Source organism: Octodon degus, unplaced genomic scaffold (assembly GCF_000260255.1).
Source record: "Octodon degus isolate 3935 unplaced genomic scaffold, OctDeg1.0 scaffold00036, whole genome shotgun sequence".
NCBI classification, from domain to species: domain Eukaryota; kingdom Metazoa; phylum Chordata; class Mammalia; order Rodentia; family Octodontidae; genus Octodon; species Octodon degus.
In genome coordinates this window covers 9,282,593-9,305,541 of record NW_004524612.1, presented here as the reverse complement: position 1 = coordinate 9,305,541, position 22,949 = coordinate 9,282,593, and the positions used below count along the sequence as shown (strand labels likewise).

General features: G+C 50.9%; 1 protein-coding gene across 3 annotated transcripts in view; it reads right to left on the bottom strand.

The window, feature by feature from the left end:
* Rhobtb2 (Rho related BTB domain containing 2) overlaps nucleotides 1–13,551 on the bottom strand; it is a 29,202-nt gene extending 15,651 nt beyond the window's left edge. The window contains exons 1-2 of one of the 3 annotated variants that reach the window (XM_004630659.2): nucleotides 13,289–13,551; nucleotides 6,131–6,190 (exon numbers count right to left, since the gene is read on the bottom strand). In XM_004630659.2, the coding sequence (XP_004630716.1) occupies nucleotides 6,131–6,186 (56 nt within the window). In that variant the 5' untranslated portion in view covers nucleotides 6,187–6,190; nucleotides 13,289–13,551. Of the gene's footprint in view, nucleotides 1–1,921; nucleotides 2,769–4,712; nucleotides 4,750–6,130; nucleotides 6,191–13,288 lie in introns of those variants that run through there. The other 2 variants (XM_023714593.1, XM_004630660.3) reach the window with 2 other exon arrangements.
* Nucleotides 13,552–22,949: the final 9,398 nt, after the last annotated feature.

The following is a 22,949-nucleotide window of genomic DNA, read 5'->3' as shown; positions in this document are numbered from 1 at the left end:
AGAGTTCAGCTACTTTATGATTAACACACTCTCGCATACCTTATGTTATGTCACCTCTAGGATTAAGTGGAGGACAGCCAAACCACAAGTAGAAGAGTGACAAAAACTGGGCCATGAGTTTAGATACCAGACTCACTGGATGGCTACCAAGCTGGACACCAATTCCCTATGTGCTCCTCAGCTGCCCTCTGATGTTCCCCAGTGTGTCTTTTACCATCTCCCTATATTTACAATCTTCACCCATCCCACCCGTCCCAACTGCCTGATTGGCAAACTTCATCATCCTACCATGGAAAAGGCAAATCACTAGACTCTGGTGGGCATCAGTCTTTCTCTCTGGAAAATGGGTATGAGAACATTGGAAGAAAGTCTCATGGATCGCCATGAACTTGTGCCAAGAGAGCCTGGGTGAAAGGAGGTATTTGTCTTCTTATGTAATGTAGTATTATATAATGCTAGATTATATATCTATATGTGTAATTATATCTTCCTTTAAGATACAGACTGGCCCAATTAAGCCAGCAGAACGCTTAGTCTAATCAGACCTGTCTTAAATGAGATTCTTGTCCTGGAGCTAGTGTGCCAACAGTAATATAATTTCTGCTCTGAATATTTCTACTTTTCTGCACCATTGCTGGTGCAAGATGGTACAGCCCACTCAGTGAGCATCTCAACTTCTCTTTCCCTCTGGCATCCTCTCCTTCAATGACTCTCAACTTTTTCTCCCCACTGCCATATCCCTATTCCTGCAAAGCCTCCCCCACTACTCTCCAGAAACTAATATCCCCTTGCTACTCTCCCCTGGGATCTACAACCCCAACCCACCCCTCTCCCAGATAATCCCAAAGTCATGGGCATGTGCTCCGCTCAACCCTTGCAACATGACCACTGTGGTCCTCTCCCAAAACAGCTCAACTGCTCTCCAGTTCTTCCTCTAGTCCAAGCCAGTCCTGCAGTTGTGTTCAGATTAGCCACAAACCTCAAGGGCTCCCATTCCTCCCCCATACACCCCTACACACACTTTGCAGAGCTCAGAAGAGGCCCCCTTTCCCTCCCACAGCTGATAGGCTTGTTCATCTGTGGCTGTCCTAGTCTGGTTGTCAAGGAAACAACAGAATCTCCCTGGGAGCCTGGTTTGTCTCCTAGCAACCAATATCCCACATCCTGCATCTTACAAAATGTGAAAGGGACAAAAATTCAGAAAATGAAAGTAAAAATCAAGACAATGAATAGAAAGGGAGAAACGGAGGAGACAAGCAGAAGGTGGATTTGGAATTAAAGGAGCTCCCACTGGGGTCGCTGGGATTTGTAATGCCAGAGAAGGTGGAAAGATGGATCCTCGCTCTGATCCAATGGGCAGCAAGGCCCAAAGAGATCTTGACTGGTCAGATTAGCAAAACTGCAAGCCTAATCACAGGACGAACCTTTTCAAGCCTAAGATATCAAATTTTGACGGAACAATGCAGGCGGTTTTCCAGCAGTAGTTTAACAGAACTCAACTGCACAGACTGCAATGGAGTTGAGCTCCAAGAGGTATCTTCACAACCGCAAGCAAAACGCCCAAATTCCACCAGCATTTAAAAACAAACTCTGCACCCCAACCTCTCGTTTGGCCCCGACACGCTGTTCTGCACACATTGTAAAAAAAAAAAAAAAAAAGAAGAAGAAAGAAAGAAAAAGGAAAGGGGGAGGGGCACAACGCGCTGTGGTAATCAAGTCATCTCTCGGTGGAAATACAGTACCAGGAAAGGTTAGCCCCTCGCCCCCTCAGGCACGAGCAGGGAAGCCAGAGCCCTGGGGGAGTTCACAGGGCGCGGGCAGGACCCGGAGGATACACCCAGGAGGGGGCGGGAGGGCGAGACGGCGCGTTTGCACAGGTTGGCCGCAACCAGGGCAAAATAGAAAGCAATCATTTACTTACACCACTACATGTGACGGGGTAATTGCTAGTGTACGGAACACATCTCTTCCTGCTAAGCACGCTCATTTTAGTGAGATGTCTGGGGTCACTCCGCGCGGGCAAGCTAGGACGACGCCGGCCTCCCTCGCCGCGCCGCTGTGGGCTCCAGGTCCGGCCCGGCTCGCGACGGATCAGAAACTCTGGCAGAGCAGCCCAGGCCGGACGGCGCTGCACTGCAGACACTGCCTCTTCCGGATCAGCATCTCCCCGCGCCCCGGGCGCCCAATGTCATGGAGGCGCGGGGCGCGGGCTGGGCTGCGCGGCCGCCCAGACCTCGGGCTGCTGGGCCGAGCCGGGCTCTGCGTGCAGGCTGCGGGCGCGGGAGTGTGAGCAGCCGGGCGAGGCCCGCGGCGCTGGCGCTGCCAGAAGACGCCTGCCTAGCGCTGCAGTCCCGGGAGCCGCTCACGACCTCCTTTTTTCATTCACAAAAAGGGAAAAGAAAAAAAATAGAAAAAGAGAGAGAAAAGGCGGGGGGCAGGAAAAAAAATCGCACCCAGGAACGGCTGCCGTAACAGGGACCGCCCACCGCGGCGCACTGTTGGTGGAAAAGGGAGGGGGCGGGGAAATAAGGCGATTGGGCGCCCGGGGCCCCGCCCCCGACGCCAACACCCTCCCCCGGAGCAGCCCGAGACTCAGCTCTGCGCTGGAAGCCGCTTTGTCCCTCTCCTCCTGGCCAGGTGCGAAACCTCGCTGGACTCTTGCGGGGTGGTTCTTTTCTCCAGAAGGCGGAGAAGGAGCTCAGAGGCCTCCTAGCGTGCCAAGGAAGGCTTGCGAGTTGAGGCAAAGGGAGCTTTTTCCTGTCTTTCCCCTTAAACTCAGGCCTCCACCACTTGCCCATAGGAAGACAACAGCGTTTCACGCAAGTGCTCTGCGATGCAAGGACTTCTCCCTGCACTTGAGCGCCTTCCCCATCGCCCCTGTAGCTGCTGCCTATGCCTCTGACTACCGTGACCCGTAGGGACTTTGGGGTAGGTGCCTGTAAGGTCATATCTGTCTCCCATGAAGGGCTTCTTTAGCGAGCCTCACCCCACCCCATGGGACACCTTCTGGCTTCCGATAGGAATGCGCCAAAGTAGCCACACAAGCAGACCCCGTTGGGTACTGTTTCCATCCACCCTTCTATAAAAATAGTAATTCTAATTGCATCTGTCAGGGGCTGGGGGTTTGGCTCAGCGGTAGAATGCTTGCCTAGCAAGCTGGAGGCCCTGGGTTCGGTCCTCGGCACCAAAAACAAAACATAAGCCTCCCCTAATTGCATCTGTCAAATGAGTGAGTGCTCTCATCATGAGCTTCAGGGTGAGGCTGGTTGAGTTTTCATGATCTGGACAACTAGCCGCGCTGCCAGTCATCTCTTAGCTTTATGGGGCTTCCATGCCTCCCACCTCGATCCCCTCAGTCCAACCTCCAGCTTGTGTTACGAGAATGCAAATCTACTTACCAGTAGTTTATGCAAAATACGATAAGGAAGACAAACTTACTACAAAAAAAAAAGGTCAACTAAAAACAACTACTGTATTGTCTTAAAGATGTCTCTCATCTATTAAAGCATTTAATTGGAAGTTGCCCATCAAGAGGTTTGTGATAAGCGGGCGTTCTGGCCTGCTCTGTCCGCAGCGGGACTTCAATTGTTGCAGGGTGCTTGCAACCTTCTGAAAAACTACTCAGAGCTGCCAATGATGTTGGCAGTGACTACGGGTGCCTCTTCACACTTCTGGTTAGGACTCACCCACCCTCCATAAAACAGAAAGTACTAGTTCCCATACATATTTAGGAAGGAGCTGTTGGCATAGAAGAGACCCACAGACTCCTCCGTGTCAAAGAGTGACCGCACCAATAAGATGCTTATATATGATCTCTTGAGGTTTCCTGGTATGTTGGGCCTACAGCACCCATGTCCTGTTCCCTCCACCCAGCTCCAGAGTCACCTGAGTGCTGGGTGGCTATTGGTGTCACCTTTCACTTGTCCTGGTGGCATCTATAGCACCAGCGCATTGCAAGGTAGGAAAGCAGAACTCCTCTCTGTCCCGAGTCACATGGCATGGGGAGGGGCCGGGTTACTACCAGCCTGTAAGCATGGATCCCACACCCTTCCCCTTTTGGAAAAAGAGCTCAGCCAGGAACCTCAACCAGGCTGACTGTCAGGGCCCCCAGGTGTGGGCTGGGGGCAGGTCTTGGACTAGCGTGGGTGTCCAGTGAGGCTGCACACCTGCTCACACTTGGTGCACTGGCTGGGCACAGCAGGTGCCTTGCTGGGGAGATGGCTTTGCTTCCTGGTTCCACCCTGCACAATCTCCTCTTTCAGCTGTTCTTCAGCATCCTTGTCACCTCACCTCTCAGGCATTCCTGGTAGAATCCTTGTTCAGTCCTCTCCTGTCACAGTCCTGGCCTCCGCAGAAACCAGTGTCCCCGTCCTCCTTAAGCTCTCAATATCTGCCTATGTCCCCACTCACATTCTGACCCTGGCTGTCTGAGGCCTCTGCAAACCCTTCCCTTGGGGGCAGCCTGCAAATACCCAGGAGTCCCCCATTCCCAGCACCAGCTCCCAGCTTTCCATGGAGGAGTCTCAACATCATCATGCGCCTAGCCCTTACTGTGCCCAGTCCCAACAGAGAGCAGGCCTTCTCTCCAGACCTCAATTCTATCCTCCAGCTCTTCTAAACAGTCTCACACCAGCTGCAAGCCAAAGATCTGCTGTTGCACTGCTTTACCCTTGCCCAACCCTCCAATGCTATATGCTAAGAAACAGCCTTACCGAGGCTGGGCTCCCTCAGCAGCAGGCAAGGAGTTGTCAGTGGTACTCCCCCTCCACCACACACCAGTTCTCAGCAGTTGCGATAGCACTGTCGTAACCCCCCTCCTTCACCTGAGCCTGCCCACCCTGACTGCACGTCAGCTTTCCTGGCTCAGGTTACTTCTCAAGGCCAGCAGGGCTGGGACGTTTTCCCAGAAAGCCTCCTAAACTCTCTCTGCCCCGTCTTTTCTCCAGTCACACAAGCACACCAGCCCTCTCTGCCCATCTGCCGCTCTGGGACCCACAGGTGTGCTTCTGAGTTAGATTCAGCACAGCCACTAACTCTAGCATGGCTCTGGCTAGCTGAGCTTCCAGCTGCCTTTCCTACTTCCCATGGCAGGGCAATGTCCTGCGCAAGGCCTGTCCTCCTTGGCTGTCGCTGGAGGGATTTCTGGCAGCTCTGAGGCAGGTTGGGATCCAGAGTCTCCTGCTCCCACTCTAGTAGCATCACCCAGCCTGTGAGTCTCTTCCCTGATGACATAAACTCCTTGAACCTGTCCTCCAAAGCCTCATCTTCTGTAATCGTCATCCTTTTCCAAGCTGTCATGTGTCTGTCATTTTCCTGACAATGGGCAGACACTGCAGGTTTGGGGGGAGGGCAACACCTCCACCCTGTTCTGAGGAGGTGCATGGTGCAGGCTCCTGGCCAGTCCCACCAGTGTTCTGGCCTCTTCCTGTGGCTCTGGAGCCCCTCTTCCTATGCAGACCCCTCTTCCTGTCCCTCCTCCAGCCTGGACTTCCATTCACTCCACAGGCAGCTCTGGCCCTCTGCCGGCTATGCAGACAGTGAACCAGTCTTTCCCCAACGTCCCTCTTCTAGGACTCCAGTTCCTCCAAAGCCCATCCCATAGGCCTGGCACTAGAGCCTGCTCCTCCCCAGCAGGCTGCATTCCCACCCTGCCTTGGGCTTGAAATTTAGAGCCAACTATTAGCAGGATGCAAAGACTTTCTCTGCTTTGCATCCTTCTCTGGTGAAGGAGCCAGGCAGGAAGGCCTAGAGGCTCAACCTCTCCCACAAAGACATGAACACTCTTCTTCTTCCCACCCCCTTCATAAAATATAAGGATAGTGCAACATCCTTAAGTATATGCCTAGATATCATTGCCTTCATGAAGCCCTCGGGGAATACCCCCTGTTAAACCCGGGTCCCCTGCCTTCCCCTGTGCTCTTCCAAGTCATACTGCTCTCTGGTTGAGTCTCTCTCTCCCTCACAGTACTGAGAACTTCAGGGACTGGATGATGCTTCTGCAAAAGTCTACTGTCTATAGCCTAGTGCTTTGACAAGCACAAATGGATGCTCAATAAATGTTTATAGGTGAATGAATGTTTGCGGAGAAGTTAGGGAGGGAGGGAGACCACACACCAAAGTGGCTACTCACCTGTTGTTCACAGTGGTCTTCCACGGGCTATACCAGCCTCGTCTTTGGGCTTCCATGGCTCTGAATAGAGAGGAGCACAGACCAAGGGAGGACAGAGGGGAGAAAATTGATGAGTGCTTTGTGAGTGACCCTGAAATCAGACAGTCCAAAAGGAGGGCTTTGCTCAGGACAGGACTGTGGTTTCTGCTGCCCAAGTTCTGAAGGCCGAGACTCCAGCCTGGGGGACATCAGAGACTACCCAGCAGTGACAAAAACTGGGGCCATGTCCCTCCTAGGCAATTCTGAACTGGTTGCATGAATAGAAATCCTTTCCTTTCTGGACTCAATTTCTCATGCACAGGGGTCAGTTCAGGTGACCTTCAGGCTCATTCCATTGTTGACATCCTAGGTAGCATGGAAAGCCTGGATTCTATTAGTTGTCCTTTCCACTGAAGCAGCCTGTGACCCAAATTGGACTGAACAAAATGTCCCCCAGTGGCTGCAAATGAATGGGCAGGCATTCTGGGGGGGAGGGAGTGGGGATTAGACACAAGGTGAGAAGCAGGGAGGGCATCTAATTCTGTAATCACCCCCGCCTTTAGCTTCCTTAAATCATCAGTTACTTGGGTCCAGTTGAGCCCAAGGAAATTCTAGAATTTCAAGAGAGATGGGAAATGACCCAGACAGGCTTGGAGAGGCCAGCCAGACACCTGTGAATGTAGTTGGTACTATACCGTTAAGAGGGAATGGCTGGCTCTGAGAGGCCCCACCATCCAGGGGCGGGAGAAAACCAGGTGTTGCGGTCAGCGTTTGTAAGATTTACTGTAAGACCTATGACTTATAGGATTATTTTATATTAGTCACCCAAAAGGTCAAATGCAAGAGTGTGGAAGATCTGTCCATGCACTAGAGACCCAAACAATCCAGATAAGGGCCTAGATCCCCCAGTAATGTCCTGCACGAGTCCAGCTGAAGATAGAGAGCCCATGACAATGGCCTCCATGAGTCCAGATGGAGGCCTGGAGCCCACAACCATGCTTTACGCAAGTATGTACCAAGGCTCTACACTGGGAAGGCTCAGAAATCAGTGGGGGAAGCTGGAAAGTCTGTTCCAGCAGGCTGAGGGAGCTGAACTGGATCCAGGAAGCAACACTGAAGGTAAGGACCAGAGCTCCTCCAAAGAGAACTGCAGCCATCCTCAGTGACAGCAAAGACCCGAGCTCTTCCACTGATGAGAACAGCTGAGTTCATATCAGGAAAGCCAGCATGACAAGCTTCTCTGGCATCAGCATGCCACCTCCTTCCAGCCCTTCTTTTATGTTGTTGGCAACTGTCCTTAGGTGGGCCTTCCATACCCAACACCTTGCTGACTCAGTTCAGCTATGTGTTCCAAAGTGACCCCTGGTGTAGTTAATCCACCACACCAGGAGAACAGGAGGCCCCCAAGAGAGAAAAGAAACAAAAGCAGAGGAGTCTTTGTTCTTTTTAGTGGTACTAACTTGAACCTGGCTGTGTGACTTTGGGCCGGGAACTTGGTCTCTCTGGTTTTCCACTGGGGTAGCAGTGTCACATGCCTGAGGACAGGATGGCTAGATGGCCTTCTTACTGTTCCTTCCAGTACTGAATCCCTCTAACTCTTCCACCCCTTCTTACTGCTGCTCCTCTCACACCTGTGCTCCTTGCTCTTGGTGGGTCCCATTCCCTTTTATGCCTGGGCCATCTGGTCCCCATGTGGATAGCAGACAGCACAGGGGGCCTGTTGTGAAGCTAAGGGCTTGAATTCTGATAGTCTAACCCTGGACCAGCTGGAAGGATCCCATGTCTGAATACGAGGCCAGGGGGACAGGCCAAGGAACACAAGTGACAGGTCAAGGCCATCCACCTCTGGCAGCAGGCCTACAGCCACACTGTCCACTCACAATCTGTTCTGGCCAGGCTCTAGGCAGGCCCCACTGGCAGAGAGCTTGCGAACCCTGGGCCTATCTCCAGCCCTCGCTACCCTGATCAGCCCCCTGAGAGCCAAGGCTGGCTCAGGCCCTCAAGAAACAAATTTGACACGTCCAAAGTGGTTCTGTATTCAGCAGATAAATTTGCACTCTTGTTGGCTCATGTCTTTAAAGAGCTGCAAGTACCATCACTAATGCCACCATACAAAGTTTATCAAGACAGTGTGTGACTCTTAGCCATGAGTGTGGACCCAGCCCAAGTCTCCTGAGAGCTAAACTCCAAGGTCAGGACCAGTCCCAAAGCCACCATCAGGCAGGTCTGCAGCATTAAGAAGCTACATGGCATTGCTCTTGCCCCATCTTATACACAAAGAAGATACAAGAAGGGGCAAAAACGCAGCCTTCCTAAAAACTCTCGGTTTCCAGCAAGCTGTAGACCTCCGGAGTAGGGCTAGCCTCATCTCCTGAACCCCCCAGAGCTGAGAGTACAAGGCTTTGAGGAGGCTGATCACCCCAAAATAGATTTGTTTTTCACAACTTTTTCATAAAACATTGGCATCTCTTGCCGCAAGGGAAAAAAATAGCCTGAACTGTTAACAAATAGAGATTATAAAAAGCCCAAACTGTTCCCCATGGGTTTGCATGTGGCTGCAGTGTTTTTGTCAGGAGGGAGAGGAGATATGTGACCAGGAGCCCCCAGTCTCTTCTTTGCGACCTAGTTTCTTGATTCGGTAGCAGTTCTGCCAGGATTTGGGGGTCATGATCCATGTTGGGTGTGGGCCTCCAGGCATGGTTCACTGTGTGTGTGTGTTCTCTGTTCTTCTTCCAGACATTGGGAAGCACGGCACAGAATAGGGCGTCTTAAAACAGAATCCCACTGCAGCAAGGTTTCAATTAGGCCTCTCCCCTGGGAGGCCAGGGTGTGCGCAATAAACACGAGGAAGGCTCCACGTTCTTGCCAAGGTCAGCTTAACCTGAACTCAAACCCCTGGGCACAGCTGGAGGTCAGCAATGAGCGGTGAGTTGAGGTCGCAGCTGGTTCTGGCGCAGGTTACAGGACTGTCAGAGGCTCACCTGTGGCTGAGTCTCCCTTGAAGAGGGCAGACCAGATGCTGCAGAGTGGTCTTGCATCCTTGTCCCACGAGAGGCTTCTTGGCACCTGGACCTCCCACACTGGGAGGTATCACAGGCCCTGGAGTGGCATCAGGAAAGGGTTCCCAGTCTCCCAGGGTCCTCAGTAAAACAGGGTGCTGCCCTGGGTGGTTCTGAGGGGTCTCTGGTGCTGACCTTAACCATCAGGAGAGCAGCCCCTACCCCAGCTCAGAACAACTTCCTGTTCTCCAGGCTGGGAACGTATGGACATGCCATACTGACCACACCTGCGCTCCTGGATCTGCCCAAGAGCCACTTTACCACCTTACAGGCTCCATGCTTTCTTCTTTTTTCTTTTTCTTACTTTTTTGTTTGTTTGTTTGTTTGTTTGTTTGTTTTTTAAGGGAAGGGTCTACAGAATGTTCAAGAGCTCACTACTAGATTGGACTCACAGTGATCCGCCTTTTTACAGCCTCCCAAGAGCTGGGATTACAGGTGCTCACCACCACACCCAGTCTCAACTGCCATCTCAGCACGCCCCTGTGGTGAGGCCGGCATGGTAGGTCCGGGGATTGAACCGGTTCTTCTTCTTTTTTCCTTCTCTTTTCTTCACGTTTTCATTTGTTTTCCCAACCCTTTGCCTCTACTTTCTGAGCTGAGATTTCTATAAATGAACGCACAAGGCCCTGGCTTGGTTGGCTTACAAGATGAGCAAGCAGGGGCTGGTGAGATGGCTCAGTGGTCTAAAGCACCTACTTAGAACAAGCTTAGCTAAAGCACAAGGACCGCGGTTCAATCCCCCAGTACCACATGCCAGCCAGCCCTGCCCCCTGGTGGACTGAGCTGGACACACACACACACACACACAAATAAAAAAAAAAAAAAAAAAAAAAAAAAAAAAAAAGATGAGCAAGCAGGCTGGTGACCAGCCAGGATACCAGGGACCTTAATACTCTAATGGGTGTATCCAAGTCCAGATGGTCCTCAAGTGGATGGGTCAGGGATGTTGACCAAAATTTCCCAAGGTCGTGACAATGATAAGGTCGTGTTAGCTGCATCGTGTCTGGCCTTTCCAGGACCTGACTGTCATCTCCCAGGCTCCTACCAGCCAGTGGATAGCCATTGCCATTACCACTCAGTTTCTCACAGAAATCCGACCCTTCCCAGGGCTATGGTTTATTTATTTTTATTAATTAATTGATTAATTAATTTCTTTATCTATAAGGCAGGGTCTCTGTGTAGCCCTAGCTGGACTTGAACTCATCTTATAGACCAGGCTGGCCTCAAATGCTCAATCTTCCTGCCTCAGCCTCCCCAGGGCTGTTCACCACCATGCTCAGCAAACAAAGCAGGAAAAGCTGGACGTAAAAGTTGATAGCCCGCTCCTCTTTGTCATGGCCAAAGTGTACTCTGTAGGGCATGGTCACGCTCACCTTAATGTCCCAAACCACCCACGACAAGGCACACAGTGAGATGGAAGGCAAAGAGACAAGACAAGAGGAGGATGACACAGCACCTGGGGACCCAGAGAAAGGGAGGGCAGTAGCTGGAGCTCAGGGCTGGAAACTTTCCAAGGAGTAGGCAAGATGGGTTCCCAACAGTTCGGGGGCAGGTGCCTGGGCTGCCCCTGGAAGCCTCTAGGCTTGACACATGCTCTGCAAGATTGTCTGCCAGTCACCTGACCTGGCCCCCAACCTACCCTGTTCTTCTTCCCCTGGGGTAACCAGCAGTAACTCCCTGGGAGCCTGAGCTGGAGTCGGAGGCCTGGGGTTGGCGGCCGCCCTGAGAGGCACTCTAAGTGACAGTTGCGCTGCCACCCTCACACCCGACGCAGCTGTGGATCCTCTGCTTCACAAACACAGATGAGGACTGGGGAGCTAGTGCTAGGAATAGAGTCAGAAGTCAAGCCCAGCTTTCCTGTCCTGAGAGGTGGCAGCCCTGTGGTAGGGGCTGGATAAGGCAACTAAGAGCCCCACCAGGCCTGTGGCACAAAACGGACCCATGTAACCCAGGTCCCGTCTCCTCACTTGGCTTTTACTCTTCTTGGAAAATAATAAGGCGTGATCGTTCCTTCCTGCATTTATCTTTTCTTTCTTTTCATTCATCAAATGCATCTTAGGCTCCTACTGGTGCCAGCCGCTATGCTAGAGACGGTGAAGATTATAAATGATGGTGATAATGCCATTCATGTCATCAAGAGGCTATAGTTGAATGATAATAATTTATTCAGTGGTTATTATATGCCCAGTGCTGTGCTCCCTGCACTAATTCATTTAAACTTCAAAACAATCCTAGGAGCAGGGGTATGATTAACATCCCCACTTGGCAGAGGAGGAAATTACAGCTTCCAGGGGTGACGGACCAGGGTTGCCCAGTGGGCAGGCAGCGCTGAGAGTTCCAGCAGCCAGTGGGCTCAGAGCCTCCTGAGGGGGCCAGGCAGCCCCGACTCCCTCCCGGCCTCTTGCCCTCACATGTTACTCTTAATTGATATCGCAACAACCTAATTGCTCTTAGAGATGAACCCACTGAGGCCTGGAGCAGAAAACAGCCCTGGACCAAGTCAAAGAGTCAGGTTGTGGTTGTGAGGAGTGCAGGGTTTCTCTCTGGCCTTGAGGCTGGCAGTTCCATTGATCTGCCCTGCGCTTTGAAGTTCTGACACTGTGTTATTGATGTCACCCACATAGCGTATCTTCACCTGAGGGTCAGCCTGAGCTCCGTGGCTGCTGGGGGAATAGAAAGCAGAGAAGAAAGGGCTGTGCTGGCCTCAGGGACCTCCTCCAGGGCACTGTCCCCAGGGTGGACCTGACCATCCTGCCCCACAGAAAGCCGAGAATGTGAGCATGTTTTCCTGCAGCAAGGCCATAAGATTTTAACTCAGGGACTGACCTGTCTTGGGGAGAGAGAGAGAAATAAATTAGAAAACCCCTTAATTTAGCAGGTGTAGTGGCGCATGCCTGTAATCCAGTTGCTCTGAGAGGCTCAAACAGGACTCCAAGCTCAAGCCTAGCTGGGCAACTTAGTGAGACCTTGTCTCAAAATAAAAATAATGGGTTGGGGATGTAGCTCAGTGGCTTAAGTGCCTGCCTAGCAAGCACAAGGTCTTGAGTTCAATCCCTGGTACCAAAAACTAAAACTAAAAATAAAAATAAACAAGAGCTGAGGACATTGCTCAGTGCAAAGGCCCTGGTCCAGTCCCCAGTCACCCATTACCACAAAAAGAAAGAAAATCCTTAATGTAGAGCCTGGGTCCAAAGTAATTCTAAAGATAGAAGTGAGATTTTTAAAGTCATTTCAGACAGCCCCCTTCAGCCAGCCTGACCCTTGAGCAAGGCCAGTGACCTTCTCTACCTTGGCCATGCCCAGAGCTGTCCACCTCTCACCTCATCCCCTTGTCTGAGACATCGCTATCTTCTGGGACACTCTCAGGTCCCAGAGTGTCCCTTTATGAAGCCAACGCAGCCCCATCCTCAGCTTTGTTTTGCAAAGACATCGCACTGGTGTCAGGGCAGGGGTCTCCATTGTCCTGCAAGGCACTCCTAGAGTGAAGCTAAACTCTTCTTGCCAGATTGATGGGGAGTTCCCTGAGGGGGAGGGCTATACACTGAGGGGCCAGTAGGGCCTAGGGACCCACAGGTGCAGGACATCCAGAAGACTGGGGACACTTTCACAGTGAAGACTTCCTGGGTTATAGGTCAAGCATAGGCAAGGGCTTTTCAGATAGGCAGAGGCAAAGAGATAGAACAGCCATGAGGACCAAGGTGACCCAACATCACAAGCTGCCACTGGGCTCCATCTTGGCCAGGGGAAGAATTCAGTGGGTTGAGGGTAGGGGGAGATGATATCTGCTTGGTCCTCCTGCACCTCCCCTTCTGTCCTGGCCAGGTTTACACAAAGGGAACTGAACCTGGGCTACGGTGGCACGTGGCCTCTGTGGCTGCCCTGGCCCCATGCTCCAGGGCTGCAGAAGCCCTCTGCCTTCTTCCCTGAGCCAGGCATGAGGTTGCTGGGCGCAGTCAAGGGGCTCCTGGCCACCTGCTCCTTGCCCTGACTTCACGCTTCTGAGCTGCAAATTGTACAGCATGCCACATGCACTGGAGAGCAGACAGGGAAATCCCCCAGGGCCCAAGGGTCGTGGACTTACCTGCCGCCTGTCCCCTGGGCCCCTGCTAGCCTGTCACTATTACTTGTTTGGAGGCAGAGGAAGCTTCCTGGGTCAGGTCTGTGGGAAGGAAGGAGCGGCAGATGGATTTGAGCTGGAAGCCAAAGCGTGGCCTGTGGAAAACCAGGTGAGTGCCCTGGCTCCTGCTGTATGCAGGAATGTGACCAGGGCCAGGCCTCCCGGATTGTGCAGAGCCCAGAGAAAAATCACCTGTCCCGGTCAGAGGCTAGGTGAGTCTTCCTGTGCCTGGCCCCACCCTTGCCCCCAGGCTCCTAGTCAGACTTCAGCCCTGCCCTCCTCCAGGACCCTGGTGACTCATACTGCTCTGGAATTTCACTCACTAGTGCTTCTGACGCAAGTCCTGAGAGTGTGGCCCCAAGCCAGGGAACAGCCCAGCCCCTTCAGTGATTAACTTTGGCCACCTGAGCTGGAGCCCACAGAGGCTGGGGCAAGGGAAGGTCCCAGAGCAGCGAAGGTGGAGAGGCTTTGTTCTACCGTGGCTTACCTGCAAACAGGCACCAGGGAAAGGCGAGAACCATGAGAAGGTAAAGTCTCTGTGTGAAACTCTGACTAGCCGCTGTGCTTCTTGCAGTGGACTTCTGGGCCTCAGTTTACCCTTTTGTGAATCATACAGATTTGAGGGTCCCCAATTTTGAATGCTAAAGAGGGCTGCTTACAGCTGTCCATCCCCGGAGCCCCTTCCCCAGGGCCTGCCTACAGGAACCTCATCGGTGAGATGGGATGAGGCTTCTGGCCCGTCTGGTGCTCACCTCTGGGTCCCTGCTGTTTGCTTCCAAGGCTGGCAGAGCCCTCCAGGGTCCGTGTCTCCCCCACTTCCACCCCTCTGAGAGGTGACTGCCTTTCCGCTCCCCACTTTACCATCCCTGGCCTCCCACCTCCCCCTGTTCCCCATGCCCAAGGGCCCTTGCCCTGCCAGCTCCTTTGAGGAAAGGTCTGTGTCCCCAGCGAGGCTGGCCCTAGGGTGCATCGTGGGGTGGGGTCCTGAGTGGATTCTAGAAATAAAGCTCCCTCTCCACGTCAGAGCCCCAGGGAGTCATTCCAAGGAGAGCTCTGACCAGATCAGGGCAGGTCTGCTCAATCCTGCAGTCTTCAAACTCCAATACCACCTCCTCTCTTAGTGCCACACCTCATCCTGGGCAACTTAGTGAGACCCCGTCTCCAATAAAAAACAAAATGCTGGCGATGTAGCTCAGTGCAGTTCCCAGTACTACAAAGAAAGAGAGAAAGAAGAAAGAGAAAGAAAGAAAGAAAGAAAGAAAGAAAGAAAGAAAGAAAGAAAGAAAGAAAGAAAGACCTTTCATATTTTATCTCCTCTGGATACATCTACTGCCCCTTTCCACCAGGAGTTGAAACAACAGGGGGCCCCACCAGAGGCTGACAGATGCCAGTACCATGCTATGGACTTCCCAGCCTCCAGAACCATTAGCCAAAACAAACCTCTTTTCTTTATAAATTATCTAGTTTCCAGCATTTTGTTATAGCAACAGAAAGAGGCTCTATATCCATGACTATAAAAGGGAAAATTTAAAAAAAAATTTCAAAGCATCTTAAATGAGAAGACAATCCATCACAGTCAGGTGGGTCTGAGACTTTGGAATCTCAAGCCAGACTGAGTTCCTATTAAAAGCATTAATATTTACTTTCTAGTGCTGGAGATTGAACCTAAGGCTTTAGGCACACTAAGCCCCGGCTCTACTGTTCAGCTGTACTTCCAGCTCATCGTTCATACGGCTAAATGATGTAATATATGGTACATTAAAATGTTACATACATCCACATTACAAAACATAAGGATGCAAACAGTTAGAGAGAGAGAGAGAGAGAGAGAGAGAGAGAGAGAGAGAGAGAAGCTCTTATAACAAGGTATTGCTATGCAGTTCAGCTGGCTTTGTGTCCAAATTTATAGCCCCATGCTGGTCTCAAACTTGCAGCAATCCTCCTGTCGCAACCTCCTGAGTGCTGGCATTACAGGCCTGTGCCACCACATCCCCGGTCCGGTATGGGGCACCTGGGTTTCCGGGGCCAGGTTGGCCTGCCCAGGGTTCCAGGCTGGCGCGGCATGTGGTGTGGGGGTTGAACTCAGGACCTTGCACTTTCTAGGTAGGTGCTTATGCCTCTGAGCTATCTCCCCAGCCCCACTGACTTGCTTGTTTTTAGTCTTGAGAAATTATACTGTGCGTCCACCATCTTCATGGGCTGACTTTTTGCTCTCAGCCTTATGTTGTTAATATGTGGGCACCTTGAAGCGTGCAGCTTGCATGCCTTCCTTTTTCACTGCAGTATAGGATTTGATGACTACAGCGTGGGATTCTGTGGTCCAGGGTTTTCTGTTATGAAAACTTCCTTGAATATTCCTGGGCTTGCCTTCAAGTTTACATAGTTAAGCTTTCCTCATTGAGTACATACAGTATCCAGAATTGGAGTTGTTGCGTTAGGGGGTATGTGCATGCCACATGGTTTCCAGAATGGTGGTACCACGGGCACTTAATAAGAGTTTCAGGGCTGGCCAAATAGCTCAGGGAATTAAAGCACCTGCAAGCAGGCACAGGGAGCACAGGTTCGATCCCCAGGCCTGCCGTGCTGGCCAGCGTGCCCCGGGTCTCTCTGAGACAGTAATTGAGACTGGGCGTGATGGCACACACCTGTAATCCCAGCTCTTAGGAGGCTGTAAACAGGAGAATTACTATGAGTCCGATCTAGTAGTGAGACCCTGAATATACTGTAGACCCTTCCCTAAAATACAAAAAAAAAAAAAAAAAAAAGAAGAAGAAGAAAAGAAAAGAATAAGAGTTCCAGGGGACTACCCTCTTGGGCCCTCCTTCTGTCCCTTTCTCAGACAGGAGCTTTCTTTCCCCCAGTAAATGTACTCTGCTCATAAAATTTAAAAAAATTAAAGTTCCAGTTGCTCCGCGTTCTCTTCCCCGCATATCTGAGGTGTGGACTTTGCCTCTCTTGTGGTACCTCTGTGCGTCTCGATATACTGTTTCTCTCATTATCTGGAAGGCTGAGCAGCTACCTTCCTGCATCTTGGTGCCCATTCATATCCTTTGTTCATTTTGTGGGGATTCTATCATCAAAACTTGTAGGAGTTATTTGTATATTCCAGAATATTCTGGAACTAATCTTTTTTTTTTTTTTTTTTTTTTTGCATGACAAATGTTGACAAATGTGCCACCTGAAATCTCAGTCACTGGGAGGCTGAGGCAAGGGGATTTTTCTGTGAGTTTGAAGACAGCCTGCACTCCACAGCAAGCTCAAGGGCAACCTGGAAAATGTACTGAAATCCTATCTCAAAAAGATAAAATTAATTAACTAATTTAGACATAGAGGTTAAAACATACAATTGGCACACTATTATATATATAGTATTATATTCATTTTTTATGTTTTTTTTTCTGATTCTGCAAGTTTATAGAGCTTAAAACAGAAAAGAGGCAAGCACCAGTGCCTCCTGTGACCGTGAAAGTTGCCTTCCCCACCACATACTTTTACTGCTTATGAAGGGGCAGCGATCTCCGCTGATGCAAAGGCTGCTGGTCACAGTTATTGCCGCCACCAGCCCAAGACCTCCTAGTCTTGTCCTTGGCCCTGAAGAAACTCTTGTGTCTCCCTTGCAGTAAATGCATCACGGGGAGACCCTCTGTACCCCAACACAATTTTCCATAGAGGCCGCTCCCATTCCAGGGGACAATTCCGGGGCTGAATATTGCATGGAGCAGTGCAGGGCATGCAAGATCAGCCATTTCACTGACGACATCCCAGGCCTGTATTTCCTCTACACACTAAACGTCTTTTTCCTCTTTTAATATAGAAAATGAAAATAGATATAGCCAACTGTGGCGGCATCTGCTTATAATCCCAGCACTGGTGAGGCCAAAGCAGGAGAACTGATGAGAGTTTGAGGTCAGCCTGAAGCTACATAGTGAGTTCAAGGCTAGCCTGAACTACCCTGTCTCAAAATAGATAAATAAATAAATGACTAGAGCTCTCATGAAAAGCATTCTCAGAACTGATTTGTCCCTAGCACTAGGTAAAGGCTCAACAACAAGGTGTCATCATGAGCAATGGGCCCTCACCACAAACTGCCAGCTTGATCTTGGGCTCCACAGCCAACAGTGCTATATGCCACTGACCATTCCTGGTGTCTGTCAATGCTCCAGACGGAGGTATGCTCTAGAGCGCTAATCAGTGAGAAGGGAGGCTTGAGGGTGGGTGGGAAAGGGCGATAAGCAGAACATCCCAGCAGACAGAAAGGCTGGATGAGCGGGAGGGAGACTCCCAGCCAGCACTGCTGTCTGTGCTGCCCACAGCCTTCCTCGGCCTATGCACAGGACAGCGACAGGACCCAGCCAGTGGCCTCTCAGTCTTCCTGTGCTGGAGCTGAAGCTGTGACATCCTCAGTGTTCACTCTTGCCAGTGATAGTCACCACCAACCACTGCTTCACACAGTGGGAGGCTGGGGTCCAGAGACAAGAAGGAGCAGGCTGAGGCGAATGACACAGGCGAGGAGAGTGGGCCCGAGGCCGCTGCAGCTGGGGCTCAGATGACTGGGCCAGGGGCCAAGCTGAGGCCTTGCACCCAGAGCCTATGCTTCACCAGAGCTCGAGGGCTGCAGGAGGGCTCTATGGCACAGCCTGCAGCCCCGGGAAGGCAGGAGGAGGGAAGGCAGGTGGACCCACTTGCCTTCCCTCCCCTTTAGCCGCCACCCCACAAAGCCTACAGAGGGCACCTGCACTGGCAGTGCTGCCTGCAAATTCCTGGCAGGCAGCTGGTGGTTCATTCAAGGGACTGCCTGGCACTCAGCTCTTCAATACCGCCAAGCTGATGTCTCGAGGGCCCTGCCCCAGTGAGAGCGTCCCAGGGCTCTGCAGCAGGGCAGAGGGAGTGGAAGATGTCTACTAAGGCTCAGGAGGGTCCCCCATGGGGACAAGGGAGGACAGGTCCACCAGGTTCCCCTGAGCACATGTTCTTCGAGCTGGTGACACAATTCAGCCCAGGTTTAAAAATACTGTTTGCCGCAGTTAAGGCCCCACTTCACTTGTAGAAGGCTGCATCCTCTCCAGCAGCGTATATCGAATAGCGGGAGAGTTGGGCCGCCAGGCACAGTGCCAGGTATTGGCGATTCCTTTCACCATAGAAACCGCAATTGCAAGAAAAAACAAACACACAAAGAAAATTTGACCTGAGAATCAGATCTCTTATGTACTCTGGAGTAGAATTCTGGGAAATACATTTATAAGTCTCAGAAAAATCAGCAGGAGGTTTAAAATTGCGAAAGTTGAAGTTGGGAACAAATTCCTTTGTTTTAATCTCTACAAACAGATAACATATCCCTCTGGAAATGGGTTGCAGCCCCCAAGCAATTTGGTGCTTTCTTTTGATTGGCTGTGGCTAAAAGAGAAAGTTAAATATAGAGGATTTAAGCAAACTAAAAAATATTGTTTTTGGGTCACAGCGATGGCGTCAGGCAAACTTCACTCTAATCAAGTTGAAGCGCCAAGTTACAATTCTGTACTTCTAAAGTATTTGGGACACCACATGAAGCTGCTAGAAGATTAAGTTCCATGGAATTTAGAGCTCTGATTTAAATATCCACAGAGTTTGTTTTGTCGAAAAACTTGGTATTGGACATTAGCTCAAAATTTCACTTTGAAGATGGCTAAGATAACAATCGAAATTGTCCTGATTAAGTGAACTGGCCTTTCTGTTTTTCAAAATTAGAAAGGAATTTGGTGATTAGATGAATTCTTCTTTTTCCTCACACTGGTAAGATAAATACATTAATTCTTCACTGTTTGTCCTCATAAATATTCTAATGTAACAATTGAGCATTTCAAATCCGAAGGATTTGAATGTACTAGTAAGTTATTTTCAGCAAATAAAATAGGCAAAAATATGCAATTATAGTTCATTAAAAAGGTAAAATATGAATACATTACAGATCACTTGCAGGGACAGGATATAGCTCAGGACACAGCCCCTGCCTGGCAAGTGCACGGTCCTGTGTTTGATTCTCCAGTACCAAAATAATACTAATGCTACTAATAAATCATTTTGCCTCAGGAATAAAAAGTGAAAATTATATTGAACTTTAACCTGTCAAATCAGTGAAAAATTTAAATGTAATTAAATTTATTTATTTTTCGGTGCTGGAAATTGAATGTAAAGCCTTCACACTGAGTTACATGTTTGCGCCTTTTTTTTTTTTTTTTTTTTTTTAATACAGGGTCTTCAGGACCTATAGGGTCTCACTGCTTAGCTCCAACTCAGGGATTGTCCTTGTTCAGCCTCCCAAGAGCTGGGATTGTGGGTAGGCGCCAGCACACTCAGTCTCAATCGCCTTCTCAGCCCACCCCAGGGGCGGGGCCAGCACTGCACTTCGGGGATCACCGCTGTGTCTGCCTAAGCAGGTGCTTTAATCCACTGAGCTGTTGCCCAGCTCTTCATGCTCAGGCCTTTCTATTTCACTTTTTTTTTTTTTTTTTTTTTAAATTTTGAGGATCTTGTGAAGTGATTAAATTGTCCTGGCTTGGGTTGAACTTGAGATCCTCCTGCCTCAGCCTCCTGGAATGTTAGGATTATAGACCCACACACCTGCTAAGAATTCTTTTTAAGAATTTTTTAAATGATAATACTCAACTCCCTTTGGTTGAAAGAAATACTCCTTTTTATCTGGAAAATGATTAGATGCTGTATAGAGATACCTATTCAGAATCTCAGAGTTCATATAAGGATTATTTAAGACTTTAGCCATTCCATGAACCAACTACTTTTTTAAAAATTTTATGTATTTGCTATAGGGTCTCACTATGTACCCTGGACTCGTAGTGATCCTCCTATTTCAGCCTCCCCAGAGCTGGGATTACTGGCATGTGCCACCACACCCAGTTTCAGTGGTCGGCTCCACAGGCCCAGGACAGGGCTGGCATGGCATGCAACACTGGGGATTGAACTCCGGTCCTTGTGCTTGCCAGGCAGGCACCAAGCCCACTGAGCTATCTCCCCAGCCAAACCAGCTACTTCTTTTGTTGGCTTCCATGTCCATGCAAAGAAATCTTCTTTCCTCCTGGCAATCTGTTTTTGTCAGTTTAATCACAGGCCTCCAGGACTGCACCTAACGGCATCAAGGAGTTTTTCCTCTCCCCCTCAATGTATTATATTAAGATGCTCTAAAATATTCATACACTTTGATCCAAGAAAATTCTAATAACAAGACTTAAGGAAAGAATCCGAGGTCAGGAAGAGATTCAGGCATGGGAAACTCATGACGTTGGTGGCCCTGGGGGAGGGGAATGAAGCGTAATTCCTTGGGAAAAGGAAAACTTTAAGTTGTATGTGATGATAGCCAAAAGATGAACAGTGTGCACCTGTACGCAGGCATGAGCGTGCGTCCACACGCAAGCCACCTGGTCATTACTACTGAATTTCAAAGAAAAATTCAGACCCAAGAAGCACGGTAGCTTTGGGGTATCTTCCATGTAGAGTTAGACATCATACTACAGCAATGCATGAGCATTCACGTTGATAGCAGCACAACTTATAATATCTAAATTATCTGCTGCTTACAGGCCCACCAACAGGTGAATGGCTAAAGAGCATGTGGCATTTACACACAGTGGAGTACTACTACTCAGCCATAAAGAAGGACAAATGCACATGCACTTCAGGACGAGATGGTCCCTGGGATAACCTAGGTGGTGGGGACATGCCAGGCAGAGAGAAAGAGTGCCCCTCCTGGGTGGGGCAAGGCAGGATTTCACCATCCTACCCACAACAGGAAAAAGCTTAAAATTTATGAGTTGTTTATTTCTGGAATTTCCTGCTAATGTTTTTGGACCACAGTCTACCTTCACAAGGGAGACCTCAAAGGGCAACTCTGTAGCCCAGGGGGCTTGCACTTCCCCACCTCCAGCTGTGTCCTGCCAAGGCCCTTCCCATCTCTCCTCCAGATGAGGTCTGCTTCCCTCCAGGTAGCAAGTTCCACTGCTCCTGTTCTCCTCCCTCCTCTGCACTCAGTCCAAGCCCTACTACACCCTCTCCCTGGCCACTGCAGCCTGCCACTATACCATCGAAATCCGCCCCCTGCACCAGCAACCAGTCACCTTGTCTCCTCCACTAGGCAAGAGGGCTGTCATGTGGTCCATTTGACCACAGTCCAGGCTGGGCCTCTCACTCTAGCTCTAACCAAAGCCGGCCCCAGGGTTTGCAGTCCTGTCTGGCAAGTGTGAAGGTCCAGAAAGAGTAGACCAGCAGAAGGTGCTGGCCCACAGCAGTGTCCTAGGCAGCCGGCCCATTTGGGTGCAGAGATGGCAGCTAAGGCCGTTTTGGGAGTTGTGAAGGTGGTATCTGTGGGACAGCTGGACACATGGGCTTGACTCTAAGGAGAGAGGAGGTGCTGGAGATGTAGGTTTTGGGGTCAGCAGCTTGGGGAAAGATCTTAGGACTGTGGGACGCGATCTGGTTACTTCCAGGGAGACAACAGAAAGAGGCTCAAGCTACAGAAGCCAGGGGCTGCCGCTGCAGAAGCGAAAGGGGCTACAGAGCCAGAGCCGGGTAACCACTTCTTTACCTGTTCTTGTATCTCCAGGCCCCCGGCAGGGGCGCGCCCAGCAGCCCTTTCTCTCCCCCTGCTGGTCATGGGGTTTAATGATGAGCTAGGAAAGGGGGTTCCCAGGGGAGAGGCCAGAAGCTGCAACCAGTGAAACTGCTGACTTCCTTTCACAGGCTCAGGCCTCCACCTGGCCAGGACATGTGGCTTCCAGGCCTTGAGGGAACAGACATCCCTCCCAGTCCTGTGCAGCGGTTATTCCTATTGTCTTTCAGCGGGGCAGGAGAATCCGACTTGTCAATGGGTTGGAGGTCTGGGTCCTCCCTACTGGAAGGGAGGCCCCCGAGCGTGGAGCTCTCTGGGGTCACTAGATGCCTCTGTGAGAGAGGCCTGGGCCACTCAGTCTCCGCCCCAGAACTCTCACCTCTGGCTCACCCGAATATCTAAAAAAGGCTCCAGGAGCCAGCAGGCCACCCTGCACCCGCACCTCGCCTCTGCCTTGTGACTGCGCTTAATATAGGTCAAATGAAAACAGCTCCCAAAATAGCCCTGCTCTGAGAGGCAGCTGCGGTTGTGAAATGCTCCGCAGAAAGGGAAAAGGTGTGGGTGACAGGGGAGCCTAGTTCTCCTCAGGTGTTACGTAACCCAGGCTCTGAAATCCGGGCCAAGTCACTGCGTGGGGGCCCCGCCTCTATCCTGGCTTTCCCTCTCGCCCCGGCTAGGGCTGGGGTCAGCTTTCCCTCACTTGCAAGGACAGAGCAGGTCCCTGCTTGATGCAAGGTCACCCCAAAGCAACACTCCAGGGAGCCTGTCATGCATGCCTAAGCAGTCACATGACTCCACCCCCCACAGCCAGCTGGGAGCCTGGGAAGAGGTCAGGTGACTTCCCTGAAGGGCTGGTGCCTGGGGTAGGTCCAGAGATCTGAGGAGGGGTGGAGGTGCTTGTCTGGAGGGCCAGAGGCAGGGCCACTGCTGGAGGGGGCTGTGGCTGCTTCCCCACTTCTTCTCTGCCTGCAGGGATCTTTCTGTGTCCACCACTCTTTTCTCCACTTGGTCAGGCTGCCCTGGGCCAGG